Below are 21,683 nucleotides of genomic sequence, written 5' to 3'. Positions count from 1 at the left end.
ACCCCTTACAACGCCGTGGCACACAGGTAGGAGAATGGGCTGGTCAGTGTTTAGGGTTGCCGTATTTCAAAAAGTAAAAGCCAGGGCACACGATTCTTTGATTGACTTGTCTAAGATCCAGGATGAAGCGCTGCCTTTCAGAAATTACTGGTTGTATGGCAGCCCTATCAGTGATTTTAATGGGCCTGGTCAGGCCATTTGTCTTGTACTTTTATCTACAGGGCTGAAAAGACAAGGATGCCCAAATGCTCTGAAAATCTTTTCTGTGCTCTTTGAACCATTTCTCCTCCCCTCCCCCTCTGTTTTTTGTAAAAGACACAGTCTGCCCTTGTCTGCAGAGAGGATGATTTTTCTGTGACCGTCAAAACCCGTGATGAAGCGCTGAGAGAGAACCAGAAGCTCAAAGGGCAAATAAGTGCAACTGAAGAGAGAGAGAAACACAAGGTAGCAAATGTTCTTTGGGTGCTTTAGCTTTGTCCGGACTTCGTTGCAGCAAACCTACCACAATGTGTGTTTTGAAATTTCTCCTCCACATCACCTGCCACTCCTGTCCTGAGATACGGATGCCTTTCAAGTGCTAATTCCCCAAACAGAAACCTTGTCTTATTTATGAGTAAGAATCATTATTAGAGATTGGAATCATTATTAGAGTTGGCCCCATCGAAGAAGTAAAAAATCAACATGGAGTAAGAGGAAACAATCGCATTCAGGGCCAGTTTAGAGAGAAGATGGACTGGATTTTCAGTTAACGATCCTCTTTGTTTTAAATCATTTTTTCAAATTATGATTCTGTCGTTCCTTGTATTGGTTTGCTGGTCTCATTGATGCTGTTGTGTTAGTTTTTAATACAGTGGTACTTCTGGTTACAGGACACGGGTGGCGTTGTGGGTTAAACCACAGAGCCTAGGGCTTGCCAATCAGAAGGTCGGCGGTTCGAATCCCCGCAACGGGGTGAGCTCCCGTTGCTTGATCCCTGCTCCTGCCAACCTAGCAGTACGAAAGCATGTCAAAGAGCAAGTAGCTATATAGGTACCGCTCCAGCGGGAAGGTAAATGGAGAAGTGGCTTAGTCGTACTGGCCACATGACCCGGAAGCTGTACGCTGGCTTCCTCGGCCAGTAAAGCGAGATGAGTGCCGCAACCCCAGAGTCAGTCACGACTGGACCTAATGGTCAGGGGTCCCTTTACCTTTACCTTACTTCTGGTTACGAACTTAATTCGTTCCGGAGGTCCGTTCTTACCCTGAAACCATTCTTAACCTGAGGTACCACTTTAGCTAATGGAGCCTCCCACCGCCGCTGTGCCGCTGGCACACAATTTCTGTTCTCATCCTGAGGTAAAGTTCTTAACCCGAGGTACTACTTTTGGGTTAGCAGAGTCTGTAACCTGAAGTGTTTGTAACCCAAGGTGTTTGTAACCTGAGGTACTACTGTAGTTTAGATATTGATGCTTGCTATTTAGGGAAAAAAAATGTTTTTAATAGTTTAGATATTGATGTTTGCTGTTTGGAAATTGTTTTATATTTGTTGTGAGCTGCCTTTGGAAAACGTATGTCTTGAAAGGCAGGCTAGAAATCTCTGGAATGAAATGAATCAGCCGTTGAGGCCTGATTTTTGTTTTTCATATTGGTCTGCGAGGTACCAAGGTACAAAATTGGGAGCACAAACAATAATTTGAGGGGAAGCGGTGCTGTCAATGTTGTTAAAACCAAGTAGGTTTCCTTTTTGGTGCCTGGGTGGGAGAATCCCTGGCAAACTTTGTGCAAGCGTGGTGGAGCTTCTTGAAGGAAGAATGGGATATAAGTCTCACCCAGTTTTTAAAAATTAAATGTCTCCGTATAAAACGGGCGGAAGGAGGAGAAAATCTGACCAATTTGTATGTTTACCCATGCAAACATTTGACAAACAGACAGCACACAGCTGCCAATCTCATTCCCATTGATTTGGCTGTGCACTACAGTTCAATTTTCAGGAAAGGCATTTTATAAATGCTTATTATCAGGGGTGAAGGAGATTGAGGTGACATTCTCAGAGCCCAAAGTACACTGGTCCCTCAGAAGTCGAGCAGAATCCGTTCCGGAAATCGGTTCGATTTCCGAAACGTTCGACTTTCAAATTGCGGCTTCTGATTGGCTGCAGGAAGCTCCTGCGGCCAATCGGAAGCCACATCAGACGTTTGGGTTTCCAAAGAACATTTGCAAACTGGAACGCTTACTTCCAGGTTTGTGGCGTTCGGGAGCCAAAACGTTTGACTCGCAAGGTGTTTGGGATCCAAGGTACGACTGAAAAGGTGTAGTTTTCTGCATTCAGCACACAAAGCTGCCTTTATACAGAATCACACCACTGGTCCATCTTGTGTACCCTATATTTGTCTGGCAGGGTTTGGCCTCCAGTGTTTCAAAGGTCTTGCCAGGGATACCTGATATATCCTTGAAGTGGAAATGTCAGGAGCGGAACCTGGGACCTTCGGCAAACAAAGCAGGCCCTCTGCTGTCGCTTGTGACCCAATACCTTCCCAAGTAATCGTGATTGAGACCCCCTGCTCTTTCGCATTCCCCTTTCGTACTTCAGATGACGAATCTGCGACGCAAGCTGGAAGAGTCGAAGGAAGACAATGCCAAAGTGACAGCTATGTTGGAGAATGTGTTGGGCTCTCATAACAAAATGCAGGTGGCTCTGGAAAAGGTTCAGACTGAGCTGGGACGCAAGGATTCTGAGGTGGCTGAGCTGAAGAAGGACAGGTAACTTGGCTGCCTGCTTTGTATGGCATTCCAGGTACAGAGAGAGACAGTGTGGTGTGGTGGTTAAGAGAGGTAGACTTGTAATCTGGTGAACCAGGTTCGTGTCTCCGCTCCTCCACATGCAGCTGCTGGGTGACCTTGGGCCAGTCACACTTCTTTGAAGTCTCTCAGCCCCACTCACCTCACAGAGTGTTTGTTGTGGGGGAGGAAGGGAAAGGAGAATGTTAGCTGCTTTGAGACTCCTTCGGGTAGTGATAAAGCGGGATATCAAATCCAAACTCTTCTTCTTCTACTACTACATGGTAGAACAAAGCTTAAAGCAAAACACACATTTAGCGGGAACTTTAAAAAAAAACCTGAGTTGGATAATATAAGGGGGGAGATGATAATTGCAGACAATAATATAAGGAATCATTTTGGGGGGAATCATTTCAAACTATCTTCTTTTTTACGAATGGTCTTCCCTGAAACACTGTGTGATTTATGGTCTCCATTTATAAATAAGAAACTGGCTGCAGAGTGGGTAGGAATTGTGAGAGAGGTACTTAACTTCAGATAGATCTAGATCAAATGAGGGAATGATGATAACCATTGACTGGGCTGAAAATGAATGGAAGAAAGACAAGGGACCTGCAAGGGGGGTCTCTCAATAAGTTTGAAAAAAAGAAAAGGAAGGAAAAGGAAAAGGTGGAGCAGTTAACTTGAATGCTGTTTGTACTGATGCCATTGGAAAAACCAGGAGTAATTAATTTGGATGCTTTATGTAAAATGAGAAGTATTTGCTTTGGAAGCAAAACAGTACAAGCCATTGCTTATCTAGTAAAGGTAAAGGGATCCCTGACCATTAGGTCCAGTCGTGACCGACTCTGGGGTTGCGGCGCTCATCTCGCTTTATTGGCTAAGGGAGCCGGCGTACAGCTTCCGGGTCATGTGGCCAGCATGACTAAGCCGCTTCTGGCAAACCAGAGCAGCGCATGGAAACGCCGTTTACCTTCCCGCCAGAGTGGTACCTATTTATCTACTTGCACTTTGACGTGCTTTCAAACTGCTAGGCTGGCAGGAGCAGGGACCGAACAAAGGGAGCTCACCCCGTTGTGGGGATTCGAACTGCCGGCCTTCTGATCGGCAAGTCCTAGGCTCTGTGGTTTAACCCACAGCACCACCTGTGTCCCTCTATTGCTTATCTAAATGACAGTTTATTAAACCATAACCTAGTGCTGTGTGTGAACCCTGCCCAGCAGCCTAACATGTTTGTTCAGCACCATGAAACCACAGTCTGATGCCATGGTGTGTTGCTGATGTATGAACCATGGTTTGCTTTAACCACGGCTTCGTGTTACGGCGTTAGTCCTAGCCTTTGGTGTCTCTCCCCACCTTGGAAACTTGGCAAACTACAAAGGCATGAGGAAGGCGCAGCTGGAAAACAATGCAAACTTTGAAGAAACAAGCTATGGTTGGATCGTCTTGTGAGACAACTCATGGTTAAAATGTGGTTTGCTGAGCAAACCACGGCTTAGCAAACCAAACCATTGTCTGAGAATATTCAAGGAGTTTTTCAACTGTGTATGCCTCAAGAGCAGAGTGGAATTAATTCAGTCATAGTTGAGGCTCTTTTTTGATGGAAGAAAACATGGAGGAAGCTTCCCTATCGCCCTTTGCCTTTGTTTGTTCTCTCTTGCATCGTCTCTTTGCTTTTTTTTGCAGGACCCAAAGCCAGCAAAGAATTCTGATGCTAGAGGCAGAGCTGGAGGAATGCCACAGCAAAATGACCTTGCAATCCCAACACAGCTTTAAGGTAAAAATCAGCATCTTTCAGTTGCTATAATAGACTAGACCAGCAATACATTCAGCGTGGGTGGCCTGTCTGGAAGGATCGCGTCCTGCATAGCAGGAACAAAGTTCATTTGTCCGTAAATAATTGGTGTAATTAGTTTGAGCATATTTGGCAACTGACTGTTCATTTTACTGGGTTTTTCCCCCATCCATGAAGCCATTCCCAGATTAAGATTCATAGCGACAGCTGCATAAGTTGTTTAATCATCGGAATAAAATTGTTGTTTCACAACTGTATGTTTCATGAAGAGAATCATTGCTACCCTGTGCTTTTCTCCCCCTAAAAGATGGAAGCTCTTTGTAAAATTCTGGAGGCCTCCAAAGCAGACAACAAGAAACTTGCCCAAAATTTAGAGCAAACCTTGCAGACCAACAGTGCTCTGCAAAGCAAGCTTATGCTTATTCGAGATGAACTGGAAAGCAAAGAAGCCGAGTGCCAGGAACTAATGGAATGCAGGTAAGACTTAGATAGGCAGGAGATTTTGCCTTTCCAGTCTGAACAGCTGAAGTCCGGATCTGACTTTTGAGGCAGTAGAAACTTGCTACCTGCTGAGCCATCAACTTGGCAAGGCAGGGCCCTAAATGTGCAGAGGGGGTCTGCAGCTTTGAAATTTGTCTGGGGAACCCAGAGTCTCGATGGGGAATGAATTGCAAAGGGAAGAAAAAGGATTTAACCTGCTTCCGTCTGGCCAGTAGGACAGAGCTATTCCGCCTGGCCTTTAATTTGAATTCAGCCTGATATTTTATTTCCTTTCTCTTCCCTCCCCCTTCCCTTTTATGAAGATCACCCACACTGAGACCCCACAGCTAATTCTCCCCTGGCCTCCTCGCTGGCCCAAGTAGGACCAATTCAGCCAACTAGCCCTGGGGATTATCTAATTGATTTTTTTATTTTTATTGTTATTCATGTTTTTATACTGTATTTTATGCTGCTTTTATAATTAAGTGTTTTAAATTTGTTGTTAGCTGCCCTGAGCCCAGTTTTTGAACTGGGAAGGGTGGGGTATAAATAAAAAAATATTATTATTATTATTATTATTATTATTATTATTATTATTATATTGGGGAAGCATCAGTGCTGCATGTTTTCAGACTTTACTTTCCTGAAAAAGTGAGCGACCCCCTGTTAATCTATTTCCCTCTGCCTTACTAAAGGGACCAGTTAATTGAGGAAACCAAGTTGGAAGTAAAGTTGTACGCAGATCGCCTTGAGACTCTGAAGAAACAGTTTCAGACTGAACGGGAAGTAACCAAGAAGGCTGCTCAAAAGGAATCGGCTGAGGTGTGAGGAGGTGGAAGAGTTTTGAGTTTTTCTTGGTGGTCACGGTTGCACGTAAATGCTAAGGTGAAAATCCTGGCTTCATAAGCCAGGATATGCACGGGCTCCCTTTGGGCAAGTAGCTGAACAAGCCAGGATTCAGCATTTTGCCATTGCTTCCTGTTACGTATGAACCTGGAAAACTATGGTTGATGGCTTCCAACCAAACCAACTTTAAATCATAGATCATTCTCCCCACCCTCACATTCAACCTTTGATACTCTCTTGATATGTTGTACCTCTCCCTTCACTCTTCTTTCCACCTTCTTACCCAAATTGATGGTTTTCTTTGTGTGTTTGCTTTCTAATTCTCCTAGAATTGTTCTTCCTTTCATTCTCCCTTTATTTATTTTTTACAAAATACAAACATGCCGGGAAGGAAATAGCATGCATTTTCTTTATATTAAGGAAATGAAAAGCTTTTATCCTACTCAGAAACTGAATATTTCCCCATATATAAGAGTTTCCAACTCTCAATAAATAAATGTGCTTAGCTGAGTCCAATATTACTATAAGAAATTAATTTCAGCGTAAGTGCCACGGTCCTGATTTTCCTTTCCCCTTTTGCTAACATCCTTTAAGCCTAGTTTGCACATAATGCTAAATTGTTGTTTCTTAAGCTGTGGGGAACATTTGTTAAATCATGGCTGCTGGGCAGTATTCACACATAACTGGTTTGTTTACTGTCAACAAAATAATAATTCGAAGCCACGGTTTGCTGTTGGCTTACTAACCATGGCTTTTTATTTTTTATTTTTTAAATGATATTTATTGAAAAAAGATTTTTTTAAAAAAATTGCAAAGAAACAAAAAGACAAAGTTACAAAGAAAAAAGACAAAAACAGAAAAATAAAAAATAAAACCATCATTTTCAAATTCTCGAATTTCATTACCTTCTTTCTATGACCTCCTCCTCCTCCCATCTCTTGTATCTTGATTAATAATTGTCACAGCAAATCCTTTCCATAATTCATAGTATTCTGTCCTTACATTACCTTACTCTATTTTCATCTTATCTTATAAAAAACCTTAAAACTTAAGACTTAAGTCTTATTTTTACCAGCTTCTCATAACCATAACCTTTTTACCTGATTCTTTAAATGTCTAACCATGGCTTGTTTGAACTGTGGCTTGGAATTGTGAGAACCCAGCATTGCCTCTTAAGACGTGATGAAAGAGCAGGTGGAAAACAAAACAAAGTTGGAGAAGTAAGCTATTCGTTGGAATCTTTATGAGACAGCTCGTGGTTAATTCATGGTTTGTAAAGCAAGCCACTGCTTAAACAAACCATGAGCAAAATGTTTGGATGGAAACTGCTCCTAGGGAAGCAAAGAGCGCTATGATTAGAAGCAATGCCCCCCCGACTTAACAGCCAGTTATTTTATTTTCTAGGTTTTGTGGGGGTGTATAGAGGAAGATGGGACGCGGGTGGCGCTGTGTGTTAAACCACAGAGCCTAGGACTTGCCAATCAGAAGGTTGGCGGTTCGAATTCCCGTGACGGGGTGAGCTCCCGTTTCTCAGTCCCAGCTCCTGCCCACCTAGCAGTTTGAAAGCACGTCAAAGTGCAAGTAGATAAATAGGTACCACTCCGGCGGGAAGGTAAACGGCGTTTCCGTGCTCTGCTCTGGTTCGCCAGAAGCGGCTTAGTCATGCTGGCCAAATGACCCAGAAGCTGTCTGTGGACAAACGCCGGCTCCCTCGGCCTATAGAGCGAGATGAGCACTGCAACCCCAGAGTCGTTCGTGTCTGGACCTAATGGTCAGGGGTCCCTTTACCTTTATAGAGGAAGATAAAATGTGTGTTCTTTCCCTGGGGTGGCTTTTTCATTCAAAGCTGACCTAAAGGTGTCAACCAAGGTTCAGATGGCAAACATCACATTTCAATTCCTTTTGGCACCATGGATATATGTGCCCCTGTGAATTTTCATGAGGCTACAGCTGGCTAAAATCACGGGAGCATCGATAGCGGCTTGAGACTAGGTCAGACTTTTTGTCCATCTAGCTCAGGGTTCCCCAAACTTGGGTCTCCAGATGGTTTTGGACTACAATTCCCATCATCCCTGACCACTGGTCCTGCTAGCTAGGGATGATGGGAGTCCAAAAACAGCTGGGGACCAGAGTTTGGGAAACCTTGATCCAGCTTACCCGGAGTTTTAACCAGGGACTTGTCTTACTCTCAAGAAATAATAATAGCCCTAGAGCAGGGGTGAGGAACCTGAGGCCCGTGTATCAAACATGGCTGTCCAAGCCCCGCCCCCCTGGTCTGGCGACTCTCCCTGGGCAACACCTCTTCACCCAAGTCCTGCCTCCTCTGGCCACACCCATGTTTGCTTCTGGCCCTACGCATGTGGCCCCTGGACTGAAATTATTCCCCCTTTCCACCAGCAAGCCCTGGACAAATTGCCTTCAGGATAGGAAACCAAGACCTGGAAAGCTCTTGGGGTGATGGGAGCAGAAGAGTCGTTTAGAAGTGAGTGTTGAGCCCCCTTTTTTCTTCTTCTTGAAGTGAGCATGAACTTGCCCTTTCTTGGTGCCCTGTAGCTGAAGAAAGCCCTGGAGGAGGCCTGCACTAAATCTGGAGAAATGTCACGCCTTAACAGGGAACTGCGGGCAAAGGTCGCTGAGCAGGAGGCAGCGCTGGCCAGTCAGAGGGAGAAGCTGAAGAGGCAGAAAGCGTTAATCACGCAGTACTTCAATGCCAGGACTAACAGTGCGCAAAATGCAGGAAGGATAAAGGTGAGCCGGTGTGCAGGGGTGTGGGTGTGTGGGTGTTTCATGCAAATGATTTTAACACATCCTGCAATCTACCATTTTGAAAGTTGCCCTCTCAGTATCAACCTGATACCAGATAGATTGGAGACTTCAAAGGAGACTTCATTGCGTTCCCCTTAGCTGAGTTTCTATTGCAGCTGCAAACCAACTGGCTCTTGCAGAAGTAGATTAGCGCTATACAGTGCTCAATTGCATTGATATGTAATCTCTTAAGTTTCCTTTGCATTTTCAGCACAGATAAAAGCTGGTAAGTCAGTGTCTTCTATTGGATCAGTGCTGGGGAGGTAGGAGTTTGGCTTTTTCAGTTATATATGCTGTTTGGAAACGGGCAAAAGGTGTGCACTCCACATCCATAGAAGCAGGTTTGATAGGCAATTGTGGCTGGATTTTTAGAAATTGCTGCATTAAAAATATTAAGTACAATGGTACCTTGGTTTGCATACGTTTTGGATGACAAACATCAAACCCGGAAGTGTGTGTCCCGGTTTGCAACCTTTTTTTGGATGACAAACAATTTTTATTTTTTTTGGAGGCCCCATTGGCGAAAGCGCGCCTTGGGTTACAACCTGTTTTGGCTTACAAATGGACCTCCAGAACGGATTACTGTTGTAAACCAAGGTACCACTGTAATAAAACATGGATCATCATTACTCTCATTGCTGCAGACCACTGTTAGCTGCTTTTCTCACCAGGTACGACTTGTCAAATGATTTTGAGGGAGTAGGAAAATTTAAGGATAAGTTGCATCCAGGGATGGGTGCCATATTGATATATCGCCCCAAACCAGTTTGAAGTCCATATCATGATACTGATTTCATAATTCTTGACCTGGCAATGCATTTCGAATTAAGATGTATGTGTGTGTTTTGCAAAAATCGCGATGTGGGAAAAACTGTGAAGTCAGCCAATGCCTCTAGATAGTTCCATCCTTATTTCACATGTTGTGATATATCAGTACAGTGGTACCTTGGGTTACATACGCTTCAGGTTACATACGCTTCAGGTTACATACGCTTCAGGTTACAGACTCCGCTAACCCAGAAATAGTGCTTCAGGTTAAGGACTTTGCTTCAGGATGAGAACAGAAATCGTGCTCCAGTGGCGTGGCAGCAGCAGGAGGCCCCATTAGCTAAAGTGGTGCTTCAGGTTAAAACCAGTTTCAGGTTAAGAACGGACCTCCGGAACGAATTAAGTACTTAACCTGAGGTACCACTGTATATATCGCAATGTTTAGCTGGTGATATATCACGAATCTGAAAACCAGAATTTGCCCAGCCCTAGGTGCAACAAGGAATTTGCTTAGGTCCATCAATGCTAGCGCTTAAAATTCCTGGGCCTTTAGTTGACTGTCCCCATGATCTGCCTTTGCTTCATAACCCATTTTGCTGCCCAACACCCTGTCCCACTTTTTATGTCCAAGGGGAAGCAAGACGACAGCTGTGCAACGTTGCTTTATTTTGGAGGGCAGTGCTATAGCTTCTCCCTCCTTGGCTTACTATTTGTGGACACAATCCAGTGAGATTTAACTATACTTCCTGTTGTTGAATGGCATCAGAACAAATCTTCAGGAGAGAGGCAGGCGCCGCTTAATAATAACTGCATTCTGTCACGGAAGCAAGGCGTTTTCTCGGGACGTTCCTCTATTCGCTTTTGTGATTTATTTCCAGGAGATTGAAACGGAATTGAGGCAAATGGAAGAGATGAAGCAGCAGTACCAGAAGAAAAACCACGAGCAGGTAGAATCTCTTTTCCGTGCAGCAGGTGGGAGAGTGGAAACCAGATTGAAACGCGTGCATGGGGTCACGGGATCTGATTTCTTTTCTTTAATAATTTTTATTAAGTTTTCCATTTAACAATCCAATCATATCACATTAATTATTCCAAATTATACCAATAAAGTCCAAATACTTTGCCGAATTTTAAATTTTGTTGGGGGTTCCCATGTTTCGAGTTCAGTGAGGGTCCAATCATCTCATATTTCTGCTGCTTTTGATGTTCACAAATCCCATCTTCCAGTCTTCTTCTTGTTATCCTTTTTCTTCTTAATAACCTCTGAGTTGTTTCCGCAGGCGAGTTAAACCAAACATTATTATATTTCTGTATGAAGTTTGTAAGGCTCTCCTTAAATCACCACACGCTGATCCAAAAGTCCTGCTCGGGCGGCAGGCGCCATTTTAGTCTTTTCCGATGTAATAAAGTCTAAGCGTCTCCTCATTAATTTTTCCAGACCAGTTGCACCATAAATCAGTCCTTCCAGGGGAGGGTTTGCCAAATCAAACACACAATCCAAACATGATAACAAAGCAATGGCTCAACTCCCCCTCTGACTATTAATCTCGCAACTTAGTCCGTCTCATAATGGGATCTGATTTCTTTTTCATGCTGTAGTCCCTTAGGATCAAAGAATTTGTCGCTGAGTTGACAACCCTGCAAGGCGAGATGCAGCAGCTAGCCAGGAATCAGCAAGCGATGGAAACGGAAAACAGAAACCTTGAGAACCAGCTGGTCGCAGAACAGAAGCAAAGGCAGCGGATTCAGGAAGAGTGTCAGGTAATGGTGCCACAGCCCCACCGAGCTAAAGGGTTGTGGCTGCTGAGCACGCTTTGGCATGGGTCTCCATGGCAGCGGCTGCTCAGGCCTCCATCATCGGCTCTCTTCCCCAGCCCCTAGCTCTGTACAGGTGAAACTCAGAAAATTAGAATATCGTGGAAAAGTTCATTTATTTCAGTAATTCAACTTAAAAGGTGAAACTAAGATGTGAGATAGACTCATGACATGCAAAGCGAGATATGTCAAGCCTTTATTATAATTGTGATGATCATGGCGTACAGTAATCCCAAGGGCATTGAACCAGGTTTTGGTATTTTTGGCAGTGTGGGCAGGTGCCAAAGTCCTGCTGGAAAATGAAGTCAGCATCCCCATAAAGCTCGTCTGCGGAAGGAAGCAAATCTCTTTTCTGATGAGAGCAGCTTTTGCATCTCATTTGGAAACCAAGGGCCCAGAGTCTGGAGGAAGAATGGGGAGGCACACAATGCCAGATGCTTGAAGTCCAGTGTGAAGTGTTGATTTGGGAAGCCATGTCATCAGCTGGTGTTGGTCCACTGTGCTTCATTAAGTCCAGGGTCAACGCAGCCGTCTACCAGGAGATTTTGGAGCACTTCATTCTTCCTTCCACAGATGAGCTTTATGGGGATGCTGACTTCATTTTCCAGCAGGACTTTGGCACCTGCCCACACTGCCAAAAGTATCAAAACCTGGTTCAGTGCCCATGGGATTACTGTGCTTGATTGGCCAGCAAACTCCTGAACCTCATAGAGAATCAATGGGGCATTGCCAAGAGAAAGATGAGAGATATGAGACCGAGCAATGCAGAAGAGCTGAAGGCTGCTGTTGAAGCTTCCTGGTCTTCCATAACACCTCAGCAGTGCCACAGGCTGATAGCATCCATGCCACGCCGCATTGAGGTAGTAATTGATGCAAAAGGGGCCCAAACCAAGTACTGAGTACATATGCATGCTTCGACTTCTCAGAGGTCCAATATTGCTCTATTTGCAATCCTAGTTTTGCTGATTTCATTTAATATTCTAATTTTCTGAGATTGTTAATTTGGGGTTTTCATCAGCTGTATGCCATGATCATCACAATTATAACAAATAAAGGCTTGATATATCTCGCTTTGCATGTCATGAGTCTATCTCATATATTAGTTTCATCTTTTAAGTTGAATTACTGAAATAAATGAACTTTTCCACAATATTCTAATTTTCCGAGTTTCACCTGTACATTGTAAGAAGCCCATAGCAAAGAGGTCCATAGAAGTGAGCTCCTGTTTTCCAGGTTGGGTGTGGGGCATCAGTTAAGAATCTAGACCTAAGAGCAAACTGCTCTGCAGAAGAATGGCAAATGATTTCATTCTGACTTTTCCGTAACATTCAAGGCTTTGGAAGACACAGTCAGGCACTTGAAGAAATGCAAAGAGGAGACTGAACAGAAATTGAAAGAAGCCAGCAAAGAGTCAGAACATGTAAGTATTGAAGCAGAGAGGGAGAGGGATTTCCGTGTCAGTATAACACGACAGTATCACAGCTGAGCAGTGAGAGGTGTAACCGTATCAAAGAAAAAGAGAGTTCAATATGATAGCTGTAGAGACTTCTGAGTATGCAAGGGGGAATTCACATGAAATATACACACACTTGTATGAATGTTGTTGCAAATCATCTGGAGGTGACACATTCCTAAGAGCTATGCCTGCGATTACAGCACTGCAGTTAAATCCTTACTGTGCAAAGGATGGGTGCACAATTTCCCGTATTCTAGGCTACTCTACATGCAACTATATTCACTTTACCCAGTCATGCCTAACCTTAACATTACAAAATATTAGTTACGCATTTGAGTGCTAACATTGTAATGTGTCCACAAATGTGCACTCTGATTCTCACAAGACCTATTTAATGGTCTTTCTGTCATAAATGATAATATTATTGTTTTGTTAATTAAGTTGCAAGCAAGACATTTAAGAGGCCGAGCTTTGTAGGTACAGTAAGAGGGGTCCTTAAAAGATAAGCATTTATTTTCTTTATATAACAATAATACAAAACGGGATCTGATCCTGCTTTGGGGAGTACGATATGTGTCTGATCCTTATCAGACTTGTACTGATGACTGGGAACAAGGAAGGCACCTCATGATGAATTAACCTGATGGATTAGTCTTTACAGAAAGACGTTCAAAGATGTAAAACCTTTTGACAAGGTGATTTGTGTCAAAGGATCCCTGGACCATGAGGTTGGAATGTAAATGAGTTTGAATGCCTTCCCTGCTGCAGATAACTGCTAACCTTGAGGAAGCTCACCACTGGTTCAAGTCTAAGTTTGATAGTCTGCAGCGTGAACTGGTGAAAAACAGGCAGAAGAACCTTGGAGAATACTTCTGTGAGGAGCATGAGAAAGAGGTCAGTAAGGGAATACCTTCTGCAAACAAAAAAGGTGTCATGACACAGGCTCGCTAATGGTTTGTTCCCTTGTTTGTGCTGCTGCTGCTGAGAGTAGTACTATACTGGGCCTGTAAAAATTCAGTTTTATGCGCTATGAAGATGGTTGCAATCAATCTTTATGCCTGTGCCAAGAGACCTCAAGATTTGTTCGTTTTTAAAATGGCAGTGTGAAGAATTTATGAGAGAGAGAGCCCTTTTTTTTACTCATGTGTGGTGTAGTGGTTAAGAGCGGTAGTCTTGTAATCTGGTGAACCAGGTTCGCTTCCCTGCTCCTCCACATGCAGCTGATGGGTGACCTTGGGCCAGTCATACTTCTCTGAAGTCTCTCAGCCCCACTCACCTCACAGAGTGTTTGTTGTGGGGGAGGAAGAGAAAGGAGAGTGTTAGCCGCTTTGAGACTCCTTAAGGGGAGTGAAAGGCGGGGTATCAAATCCAAACTCCTCCTCCTCCTCTTGTTATACGAGCTGTCTGGGGGAAGAAATCCAACAGGTGATTTTTATTCTTAAATTTTGAGGTGGGCTGCCAATGTCCTTCATTCCATGTGCCTTCCAGAGGCATAGAGGCTTCCATGAGGAAGGAAGTTGGTACCTTAATTGGAAGAATAATCATAACAAATGGAAAGGATTGTAGAAGTTGAAGTTTTTATCAGCTTTCTTCCTCAAACCCTTCAGCCTTCACCCTCCATGAGAGACAGTCCCTCACTGAAACTCACCTCTGTTCTGAATTTAACAGATTATCTGGCTGCTACAGTTATTTATTGCTGGACTGGCTTTCCTCTGATAGATGAAGGCATCCACTTACTAGATTAGTGAATCTTAGAGGTTTGTGTGTGTTTTAGCCTTAGCCAAGAGTTACAACCTGGCCCTATCAGAATGTTGTACTATTTTATTGTTGTTAGCCACCCTGAACCCGGCTTCGGCTGGGGAGGTCGGGATATAAATAATTTGTTTTATTATTATTACATTAACATTTTCTCTTGCACGTTCTGTGAGTTACTTGCAGCTCTGACTAAGCATCCTATGTGTCAACAGGAAAGGCCGACCAAGCTTCCTTCTCAGGCATGCCTGAAGCGCTGGGAGACCAAGAACCACCTGCAGTTCATCAAGAGGAAATATCTAAGTGAGCTGAACAAGTGAAGGGCTGCTTTGCCAGGAGGTTCCAGGCTGCAAGGTATAACCCTGTACCTGTGAACACCACTTCTCAAGCTGCCGGTGATGCTATACCTAGGCAGAGCCTAAGGCTGGACCTATTATGTGAGCATCCATCTACTTCCTGAAGCTAGCAGAGGAAGAGCTCCTGTGTGAACTAGCTGTGCTCTATAGGAATGAAGAAAAAGTCCTTTTTAAAGAGTGTATATATATATATATACACACACCAAACTTGACTGGCAGCTAGGAATCCTCTAAATCTTTGAGTTCAGCTTTCTGATTCTTATAACGCCTCTGGGGAACTTTCAAACCGTTTTATTAAAAAAACTGTTTCTACAGCTCCCCCATCCTGCTAAATGCTTCCCCCTGGGGTCTTTAAATCTCTGCAATTACATCTCTATACATAGTGAGGGGCAAGCTTGTGCCAAATACATGCACAAGCAGCCCAGAGGGTGCAACTGCTACAGGATAGGCTTCTCTGTAGGTGAAGGCCTTGGGGACTTTTGGAAAAATAGCAGAGCTGAATCCTAAAACGGGGCAGTGTCGTAGATTATTTAAATGCACCAATGCTGGTTTCCGAAATGTCTATGTCTCCCTTCATCAGCTTGGCATGTTCCATGGGATAGGACTTGTATGTTTGATGGGTAGCTTTGAGCAAGCACATCTCTTGCTGTTGTAAAAGTGCAGTGCTTGCGGAAAATGCTTTCCCTCTAACATAACAACTGAGACAATAACAGTCCGCACCTATATCTTGCAGGGGGAGCAAATATGATGTCGTCAGGATGGTGGGCTCAAACCCACATCGGCCTCAGGCGGCATGGACGATAGGGCAGGAATAATGGGAGCTGTAGCCTAAAACATCTGAACGGCACTATGTTGGCTATTCCTGCTATGTACTGAACCTTATCCTCTTCCCTGAGTATCGAGGTTGTGGGTGCCTTGCTCTGCTCATTAACTATTAGGTAAGGCAAACCCAAAGGCACAAAACAATCCAGTATATCATTGGTGATGAAATATTATGCAAACAGTGATTATTCTAGAATCGTTAAAGTGGAAGGGGGCAGGTGACAAATTCACACAGCTAGGAACAGTTGCTTGGGTACTGAGCAGAACTGGCCTCAAGCCACCCTAAATCATGGGCAAGAATGTACTGTACTTCGGGTATCTTTCCTCTTGTTTTTGACCACTACCGTGTAATATATAAATCTGATGTGTGTGTGTAGGGAGGAGGGGCGTGTGTGTATTTAAAAATTAAAGCATACTTCTTGTTTTCTACAACAGTCTGTGTTTCTCTCCCTGTTGAACAACCTCTTCTTTAAGCGGTAATACATGAAGATGAGGTGAGCTCACCTGTAGGACGACATGTTGCGTATACGAGAAGTAATGACAGTTGGAAATATAGTAATGTATAAATTTAATCAAACAAGCTTTTAACTCCTTTCTGGAACCACAATTTTTAAAATACTAGTGTCAAGCAGCCAATAACTCATTTATAAGAGCAATATATATATATATGCAAAGGGCAGGGTAGAGGGAATAAGAGCTTGTGACGGGATAGTTTAAGACTGCAGTCATGTGTACAGGAGTGGTTGTGGATGCCCTTAATAATAATGAAAATATTTATATGCCACCGATCTGACTGGGTTGCCCCAGCCACTCTGGGCAGCTTCCAATAAGCTGAAACACATTAAGACATCAAATATTAAAAACTTCTATACACTTGTTGATTGTGTTTCTGAAGAGTAACTAGACCAATAGTTCTTTGCAGTATACTGGCAATCAAGCACGACTTGGTAGAGTTAGCACCTTACAGCACAATCCCGTATATGTCTGCTCAGAAATAAGTCGCAATGGGTCTTACTTCAAGTTGAGCAGGTATAGCTTTTAGTTCAAACCATCTCTGTCTCCCTGGTTTCAGAAAAGCAAGAAAATGGTTAGATTTCACAGACAAGTTCACATGGATGCAAACAAACAACACAGTAACTTCAGAATCTCCTTAGTAATGAACTGTTGGACAAACACGCACCCAGAAAGAGGATCCAAAGGTTTTGCTAGGTTCGTCGATTATGGGGTATTCCAGACACAAAGGACTAATGTATGTTAAATATCCTTGAAAGCAGGCAGCTGATCTTCCACTGAAGAAGTAGAAGCCTTTTTGCTGGTGAGTTATCTAGCACATTTCGTTTACTCGTACTCTCTCCCAATTGTACATTCTGAGCAAAATGTCCCACGTTGCGACTTGCTCTGTTCACAATTTGCATGTTAAAAAACACTGCACGTTCCAGCACACCTGTCAGGTTGGGGTCAGTGTCATGCCTCAGATCTGCTCAACCCATAGCAGGGATCCTCTTTGTAAAAACCTGAACCATCTACTTGGCTGCTTCATGTTCAGCCAATCTGGAGAAATCTGTAAGCGTAGTTTTGCCCGGTGTCAAAAAGCCTCAGATCCACAAAAGGCAGCGGCGTATTTCCAGGTTCCTCGAAAGCAAGGAAAGTAATCCATCTTATTTCATTCAATCAGTTTTCGATGCCGGCTTTCACCTCACACAATTCCATACGTGTACAGCATTTTCTGAGCCATTCTAATATTTCCACTGCTCTGGTAGATGAGCGATAAATTGAAGGCAATATCCCGTCGCAAGTCCGTCTGGTCTGCTTCTATTCCCTAGTTGAGGGAAGAAAAACAACTTGCCTGAACAAGTGCAACAAAAGGGTACTTGTCACATATTGCATACATGACAATCCAGCAATTTTTTTTTAATAATTTTTATTGAATGATTTTATGTTACAAAAAACAATACAGCCATACTACCACTAAATATAATTAAGAAATAAAAATTACATACATCAATGTTTAGTTTGTTATTTACCGTCTTAGTTCCTCCCAAACATTGCATACAACACACATATGTGCAGACACCCACACCCACACACAAAATGATAATAATGAAAGTAAATATTTTTTCCTCTTTTATTTTCCAAAATCTTTTCTTCAACTTTGACTTCCTGTCAAGTCCCTTTGCATATATTTTATCTTACATTTGAATGTACACAAAACAATAAACCTTTCTATATAATTTTTCTAATACATTCTGAAAACATAATAAATCCTTAATTGTTAGCCACCTCCTTTTAGTTCCTTTATCACTCGAATGCTAGCACAGAGTCAAAACTATTATTGCATTTTTGAACATATCTATAACCATCCCATTTTTCTGCAAATTTTTGCTTGGAGTTTCCTCTGAGTTTACTAGTCAATTGAGCCGTCTCCACCAATTTCTGTAATTTGAGTTGCCAATCTGTTATTTTTGGAGCCTTGTGATCTTTCCATCCCTTGGCCACAAGTATACGAGCTGCTGCGGTTGCATACAAGAATACCTCTCTTAGGTTTTTTGAAAATCCAGCAGTTTTATCGCAGACATTCCAGCCTGCCAAAGCTCACATTCTGAAAGGTCTCAAATCCTCTTTCAGAAGGTAAGTGCTGGTAGTTAGCTCTCTTTTAACACAGATTTTGAATTTGCTATACTTCTCGAGAAATTATAAAGTGGTAGGCAGGCAAACCCCTGGGATGACTCTGAAACTGTGTGTCAAGATGGTCAAACTTATTATTTTTTAAAGCCCAGCAACATAGCTGAGTCTTTGTGTGGCGGATGAAGTAAGTTCTGAAGCAGCAAGCGCCTCCTTAGTGCACAACCTGCTAGGGAAATGGAAGGACAGGATTTTTCATAGGAAATGCCAACTGTTCCTTCCAGCAGCAGTAACATTAAGGCCACTTCAGATGGGACTAGTGGTCTACTCATCTCAAAGCAGTGCAACATGCAAACTGAAGCCCGGCAGCTTCCATGAGATGCAAAAGTCAACTTTTCAATGCATACAAGAATAGATTTCCTGTCCTTGGAGGGCAGTTATTGTCTTAATTCCGCAAACGTTTATTCAAGACTTAATGATCAGAATTATGTGCTGTTTTAGGAGACGGGTTTGCCATCTTCAAAGCCAGTGCTGCAGGTGGGGAAGAGAGAGAGCTGGAATTTGCCTGCATTTGCTTGGTATGGTCATGATTTTCAAATATGATTGGTTAACCAGGTCTGGCCCGGTCATGAAATGCATCAAGGGGCACAATTTATCGATAACCCATTTCGAATGGAGTCCCTTGGGCACAAAACTCAACCTTGCTGTCTCTTGGGATTGGCGGTATTAGCATTTTTAGCTTGCCCTGCTTTTTCAGCAAGAAACCTTCCAGCTACCCACCCAAAATTACATTTTATGCTTCTAATTTATTTATTTGTTTTGCAAATCTTTAGCATCTCTTATTAAAAGCGGTACCACTTTGGATTACCTCCCTTGGCCTTCCACAATGTCAGGAAATGGAGCATAGCATGCTAAAACCGTTAATGGAGAACCCTGCACTTTGGAAGCCTGGCTCAAGTGTCTGTTTCAATTGTAATGGGCTAAGATTTCCATACATTACCTCTAGGACCAGAGGGGGAATCTCCAGTGCCTTCTGGTAATAGTGAATTGCCAAATGTACCAACCCCAACTGATGAAGGCCACGGCCTAAGTTGTAGAAAGATTCTTGGCAGGAACCACGGAGGCTCAGATATTGCTGGAGGAATGAGAAGCCCTGTGTACAAGGTGGGAGAGGGAGAAAGGTCTCGTGTGAAAACCAGAAATTCTAAGGAACAAGGAGCAGTAAATCGAATGCAGAGCTGCCTTTGCCCCCAATAAGATTTATTGCCCCAGCTTCGAATACACCCGCACCTTGGAAGTCAAACGGAATCCGTTCAGCTTCCAAAACGTTCAGAAACCAAAGCATGGCTTCTGATTGGCTGCAGGAAGCTCCCGCAGCCAATTGGAAGCCCCGTCTGATGTTCGGCATCCAAAAACAGTTCGCAAACCGGAGAAGTCACTTCTGGGTTTGCGGTGTTCGGGAGCCAAAACGTTCGGGAACTAAGCTGTTCCAAAACCAAGGTACTTGGAATGAGAATGGAATTTTAAAACCAGCCATTCCCATGTTGTTTAAAAATGTCGTCCAAGATTAAAATAATCTGAAATCGAGTCAAGAGCAGGTTGCAGTGGCAGTCAAAAGGATTCCCAGGGCCATTCTCTCTGGATGAGCAGGCAGCTGTTTTTAAGTCCACCATTCTCTCAACTCTCAAAACTAGGACCTGGTCAGATGCATAGCTGTCAACTTACACATTTGAAAATAAGGGACCAGCGGCCTCAAAAATAAGGGACCAGCAGCCAAAATAAGGGATTTTAGTCAGCCAGCAGCCAAACGAAGCCTCAAGCAGTGGTTCCCACAGGGCAGCAACCCAGCAAAGGGGATGCAGCAAGGAAAACCACCGTCACCTCTCCACTGGGAAGCGCTGAGCAAAGGCGAGTCCCCAGGCAACGCAGCCGATTTGATCGGCACAAGGCATGCAAGCTCCACCCCCAGTCATTCTTAGACTCCTTATTGGGTGAGCAACGCAGCCAAGCAACACAGTTGGAGCCACCCTCCTCCCTGGCCGGTAGGGAGGGAGGGAGAGGAGCTGCTTCCTTTGAAACCCAGGAAATTTACGGGATATCATCAATCTAGGACAGTAGCGGAAACTGCACTGGGATAAGGGAGTTTCCCTCCAAATAAGGGACGGTTGGCAGCTATGGTCAGATGCTAGCATACAGTACAAGGATGAGGAGTTGAAGAAAACAGATTGACTGTGGCCCTAGGAAGATAAAACACAAGCCCTACCTCCTTGCCCTGGATCCTGCCCAATGTTATCATTAGTCCATCTTACATTGCATTCTGATCATTTTGTTTGCTTATTGGGTCTTTTGGGAAAAACCCACAAAGCAGCAATTCCAATACATATGTTTCTTCTCTCTGCATCCTGCCACAAATCTTAATACGTAACTGTACTTGCAGTCCCAATTTGTTTGGGAAAACAAAGCAAAAAAACCCGGCAAGACATTATTTCTTCTGACGTAGGAGAATAAAACTCATGGAAGAGTTCTTTAAAACCATAATGATAATTACCAGGCCAAATTCACTTGACAATGCTTGAGTTGTCAAGTCTCCCTTCTTTTTTAACATGCCCATTTTCTCTTTTTTTAACATGCCCATTTTTAAAAAAGTCTCCTTTTTTAACATGCCCATTTTCTCTTAAGAATCTCAGCATCCCTGTAACCAAGGAAGCCAAGAGTGCCTAAGTATCTTGTTTGCCATGAGCATTGTGAATAGTGCTCATTCTGCTACAAGAATTACATCCAAAATGGGACTGATTGCTGTGATTTCAGACTTAAATCCAGAAGGGTGGGCCACATCCCAATGTAAGAGACCAATGGAACAAACAGAACTGGATTAAAGAAAACACAAGAGAAAGCAAAATACACACTCCTCTGCCAAGGTGACAGACAAGCAGTAGAATAGACTCGCACAGCAACATTTAAAATCCTTTGCTCATACCAGCAAGATCTGAGTGAGGATTTAGTGGCCAGAGTTTGATATAATGTACAGTATTTTGTTCTGTCAGCTATTCCACTCAGAGAAGGCTAAAAATCCAAACAGGTTAATAGTTTTCAAGCTGTATAAAGGTAGAATACAATCCAGTCAAGGTGTAGACATAGACGTTTTCATTCTCGTTAGCTGGAATGGGAGAGAGTTAAGCTCACATTCATCAAATCGTCTCCCCTAAAAATCAGTGGGACTTAAAAAGTGTTTCACTGGGACTGGATTGCATTCCATCTCTATATATGTTAACCTAGTCTTTAGGCAGTAAGCTAGGAATCTTAAACAGCAGCAACATTTTGTTAGGTTTCTGTTAACATATTCAAAACGATGTACATAAGTATTGTACATAAGTCCTAAGTATTCTGTAACGGTAACGGTAACGGTACC

The 21,683-nt window shown here is 43.2% G+C and overlaps 2 protein-coding genes across 5 annotated transcripts in view; one reads left to right on the top strand and one right to left on the bottom strand.

Moving 5' to 3' along the window:
- The window catches only part of CCDC150 (coiled-coil domain containing 150), a 59,029-nt gene extending 42,797 nt beyond the window's left edge, over nucleotides 1-16,232 (top strand). For 2 of the 4 annotated variants that reach the window (XM_082227380.1, XM_082227383.1), the window contains exons 18-28: nucleotides 316-444; nucleotides 2,570-2,739; nucleotides 4,444-4,534; nucleotides 4,860-5,029; nucleotides 5,728-5,854; nucleotides 8,432-8,626; nucleotides 10,330-10,398; nucleotides 11,051-11,212; nucleotides 12,600-12,686; nucleotides 13,491-13,616; nucleotides 14,690-15,144. In XM_082227380.1, the coding sequence (XP_082083506.1) occupies nucleotides 316-444; nucleotides 2,570-2,739; nucleotides 4,444-4,534; nucleotides 4,860-5,029; nucleotides 5,728-5,854; nucleotides 8,432-8,626; nucleotides 10,330-10,398; nucleotides 11,051-11,212; nucleotides 12,600-12,686; nucleotides 13,491-13,616; nucleotides 14,690-14,794 (1,431 nt within the window). In that variant the 3' untranslated portion in view covers nucleotides 14,795-15,144. Of the gene's footprint in view, nucleotides 1-315; nucleotides 445-2,569; nucleotides 2,740-4,443; nucleotides 4,535-4,859; nucleotides 5,030-5,727; nucleotides 5,855-8,431; nucleotides 8,627-10,329; nucleotides 10,399-11,050; nucleotides 11,213-12,599; nucleotides 12,687-13,490; nucleotides 13,617-14,689; nucleotides 15,145-16,087 lie in introns of those variants that run through there. The other 2 variants (XM_082227381.1, XM_082227382.1) reach the window with 2 other exon arrangements.
- An 812-nt stretch (nucleotides 16,233-17,044) lies between these two features.
- Nucleotides 17,045-21,683, bottom strand: part of GTF3C3 (general transcription factor IIIC subunit 3) — a 38,054-nt gene continuing 33,415 nt past the window's right edge. Inside the window, exons 17-18 of the mRNA XM_082235038.1 lie at nucleotides 19,275-19,427; nucleotides 17,045-17,471 (exon numbers count right to left, since the gene is read on the bottom strand). Coding sequence (XP_082091164.1) covers nucleotides 17,349-17,471; nucleotides 19,275-19,427 — 276 coding nt within the window. The 3' untranslated portion in view covers nucleotides 17,045-17,348. The remainder of the gene's footprint in view (nucleotides 17,472-19,274; nucleotides 19,428-21,683) is intronic.

Source organism: Podarcis vaucheri (genome assembly GCF_965113315.1).
Source record: "Podarcis vaucheri genome assembly, chromosome: 1".
Lineage (NCBI taxonomy): Eukaryota > Metazoa > Chordata > Lepidosauria > Squamata > Lacertidae > Podarcis > Podarcis vaucheri.
The sequence above is the reverse complement of the archived record's forward strand: the minus strand, read 5'-3'. Positions and strand labels throughout refer to the sequence as shown.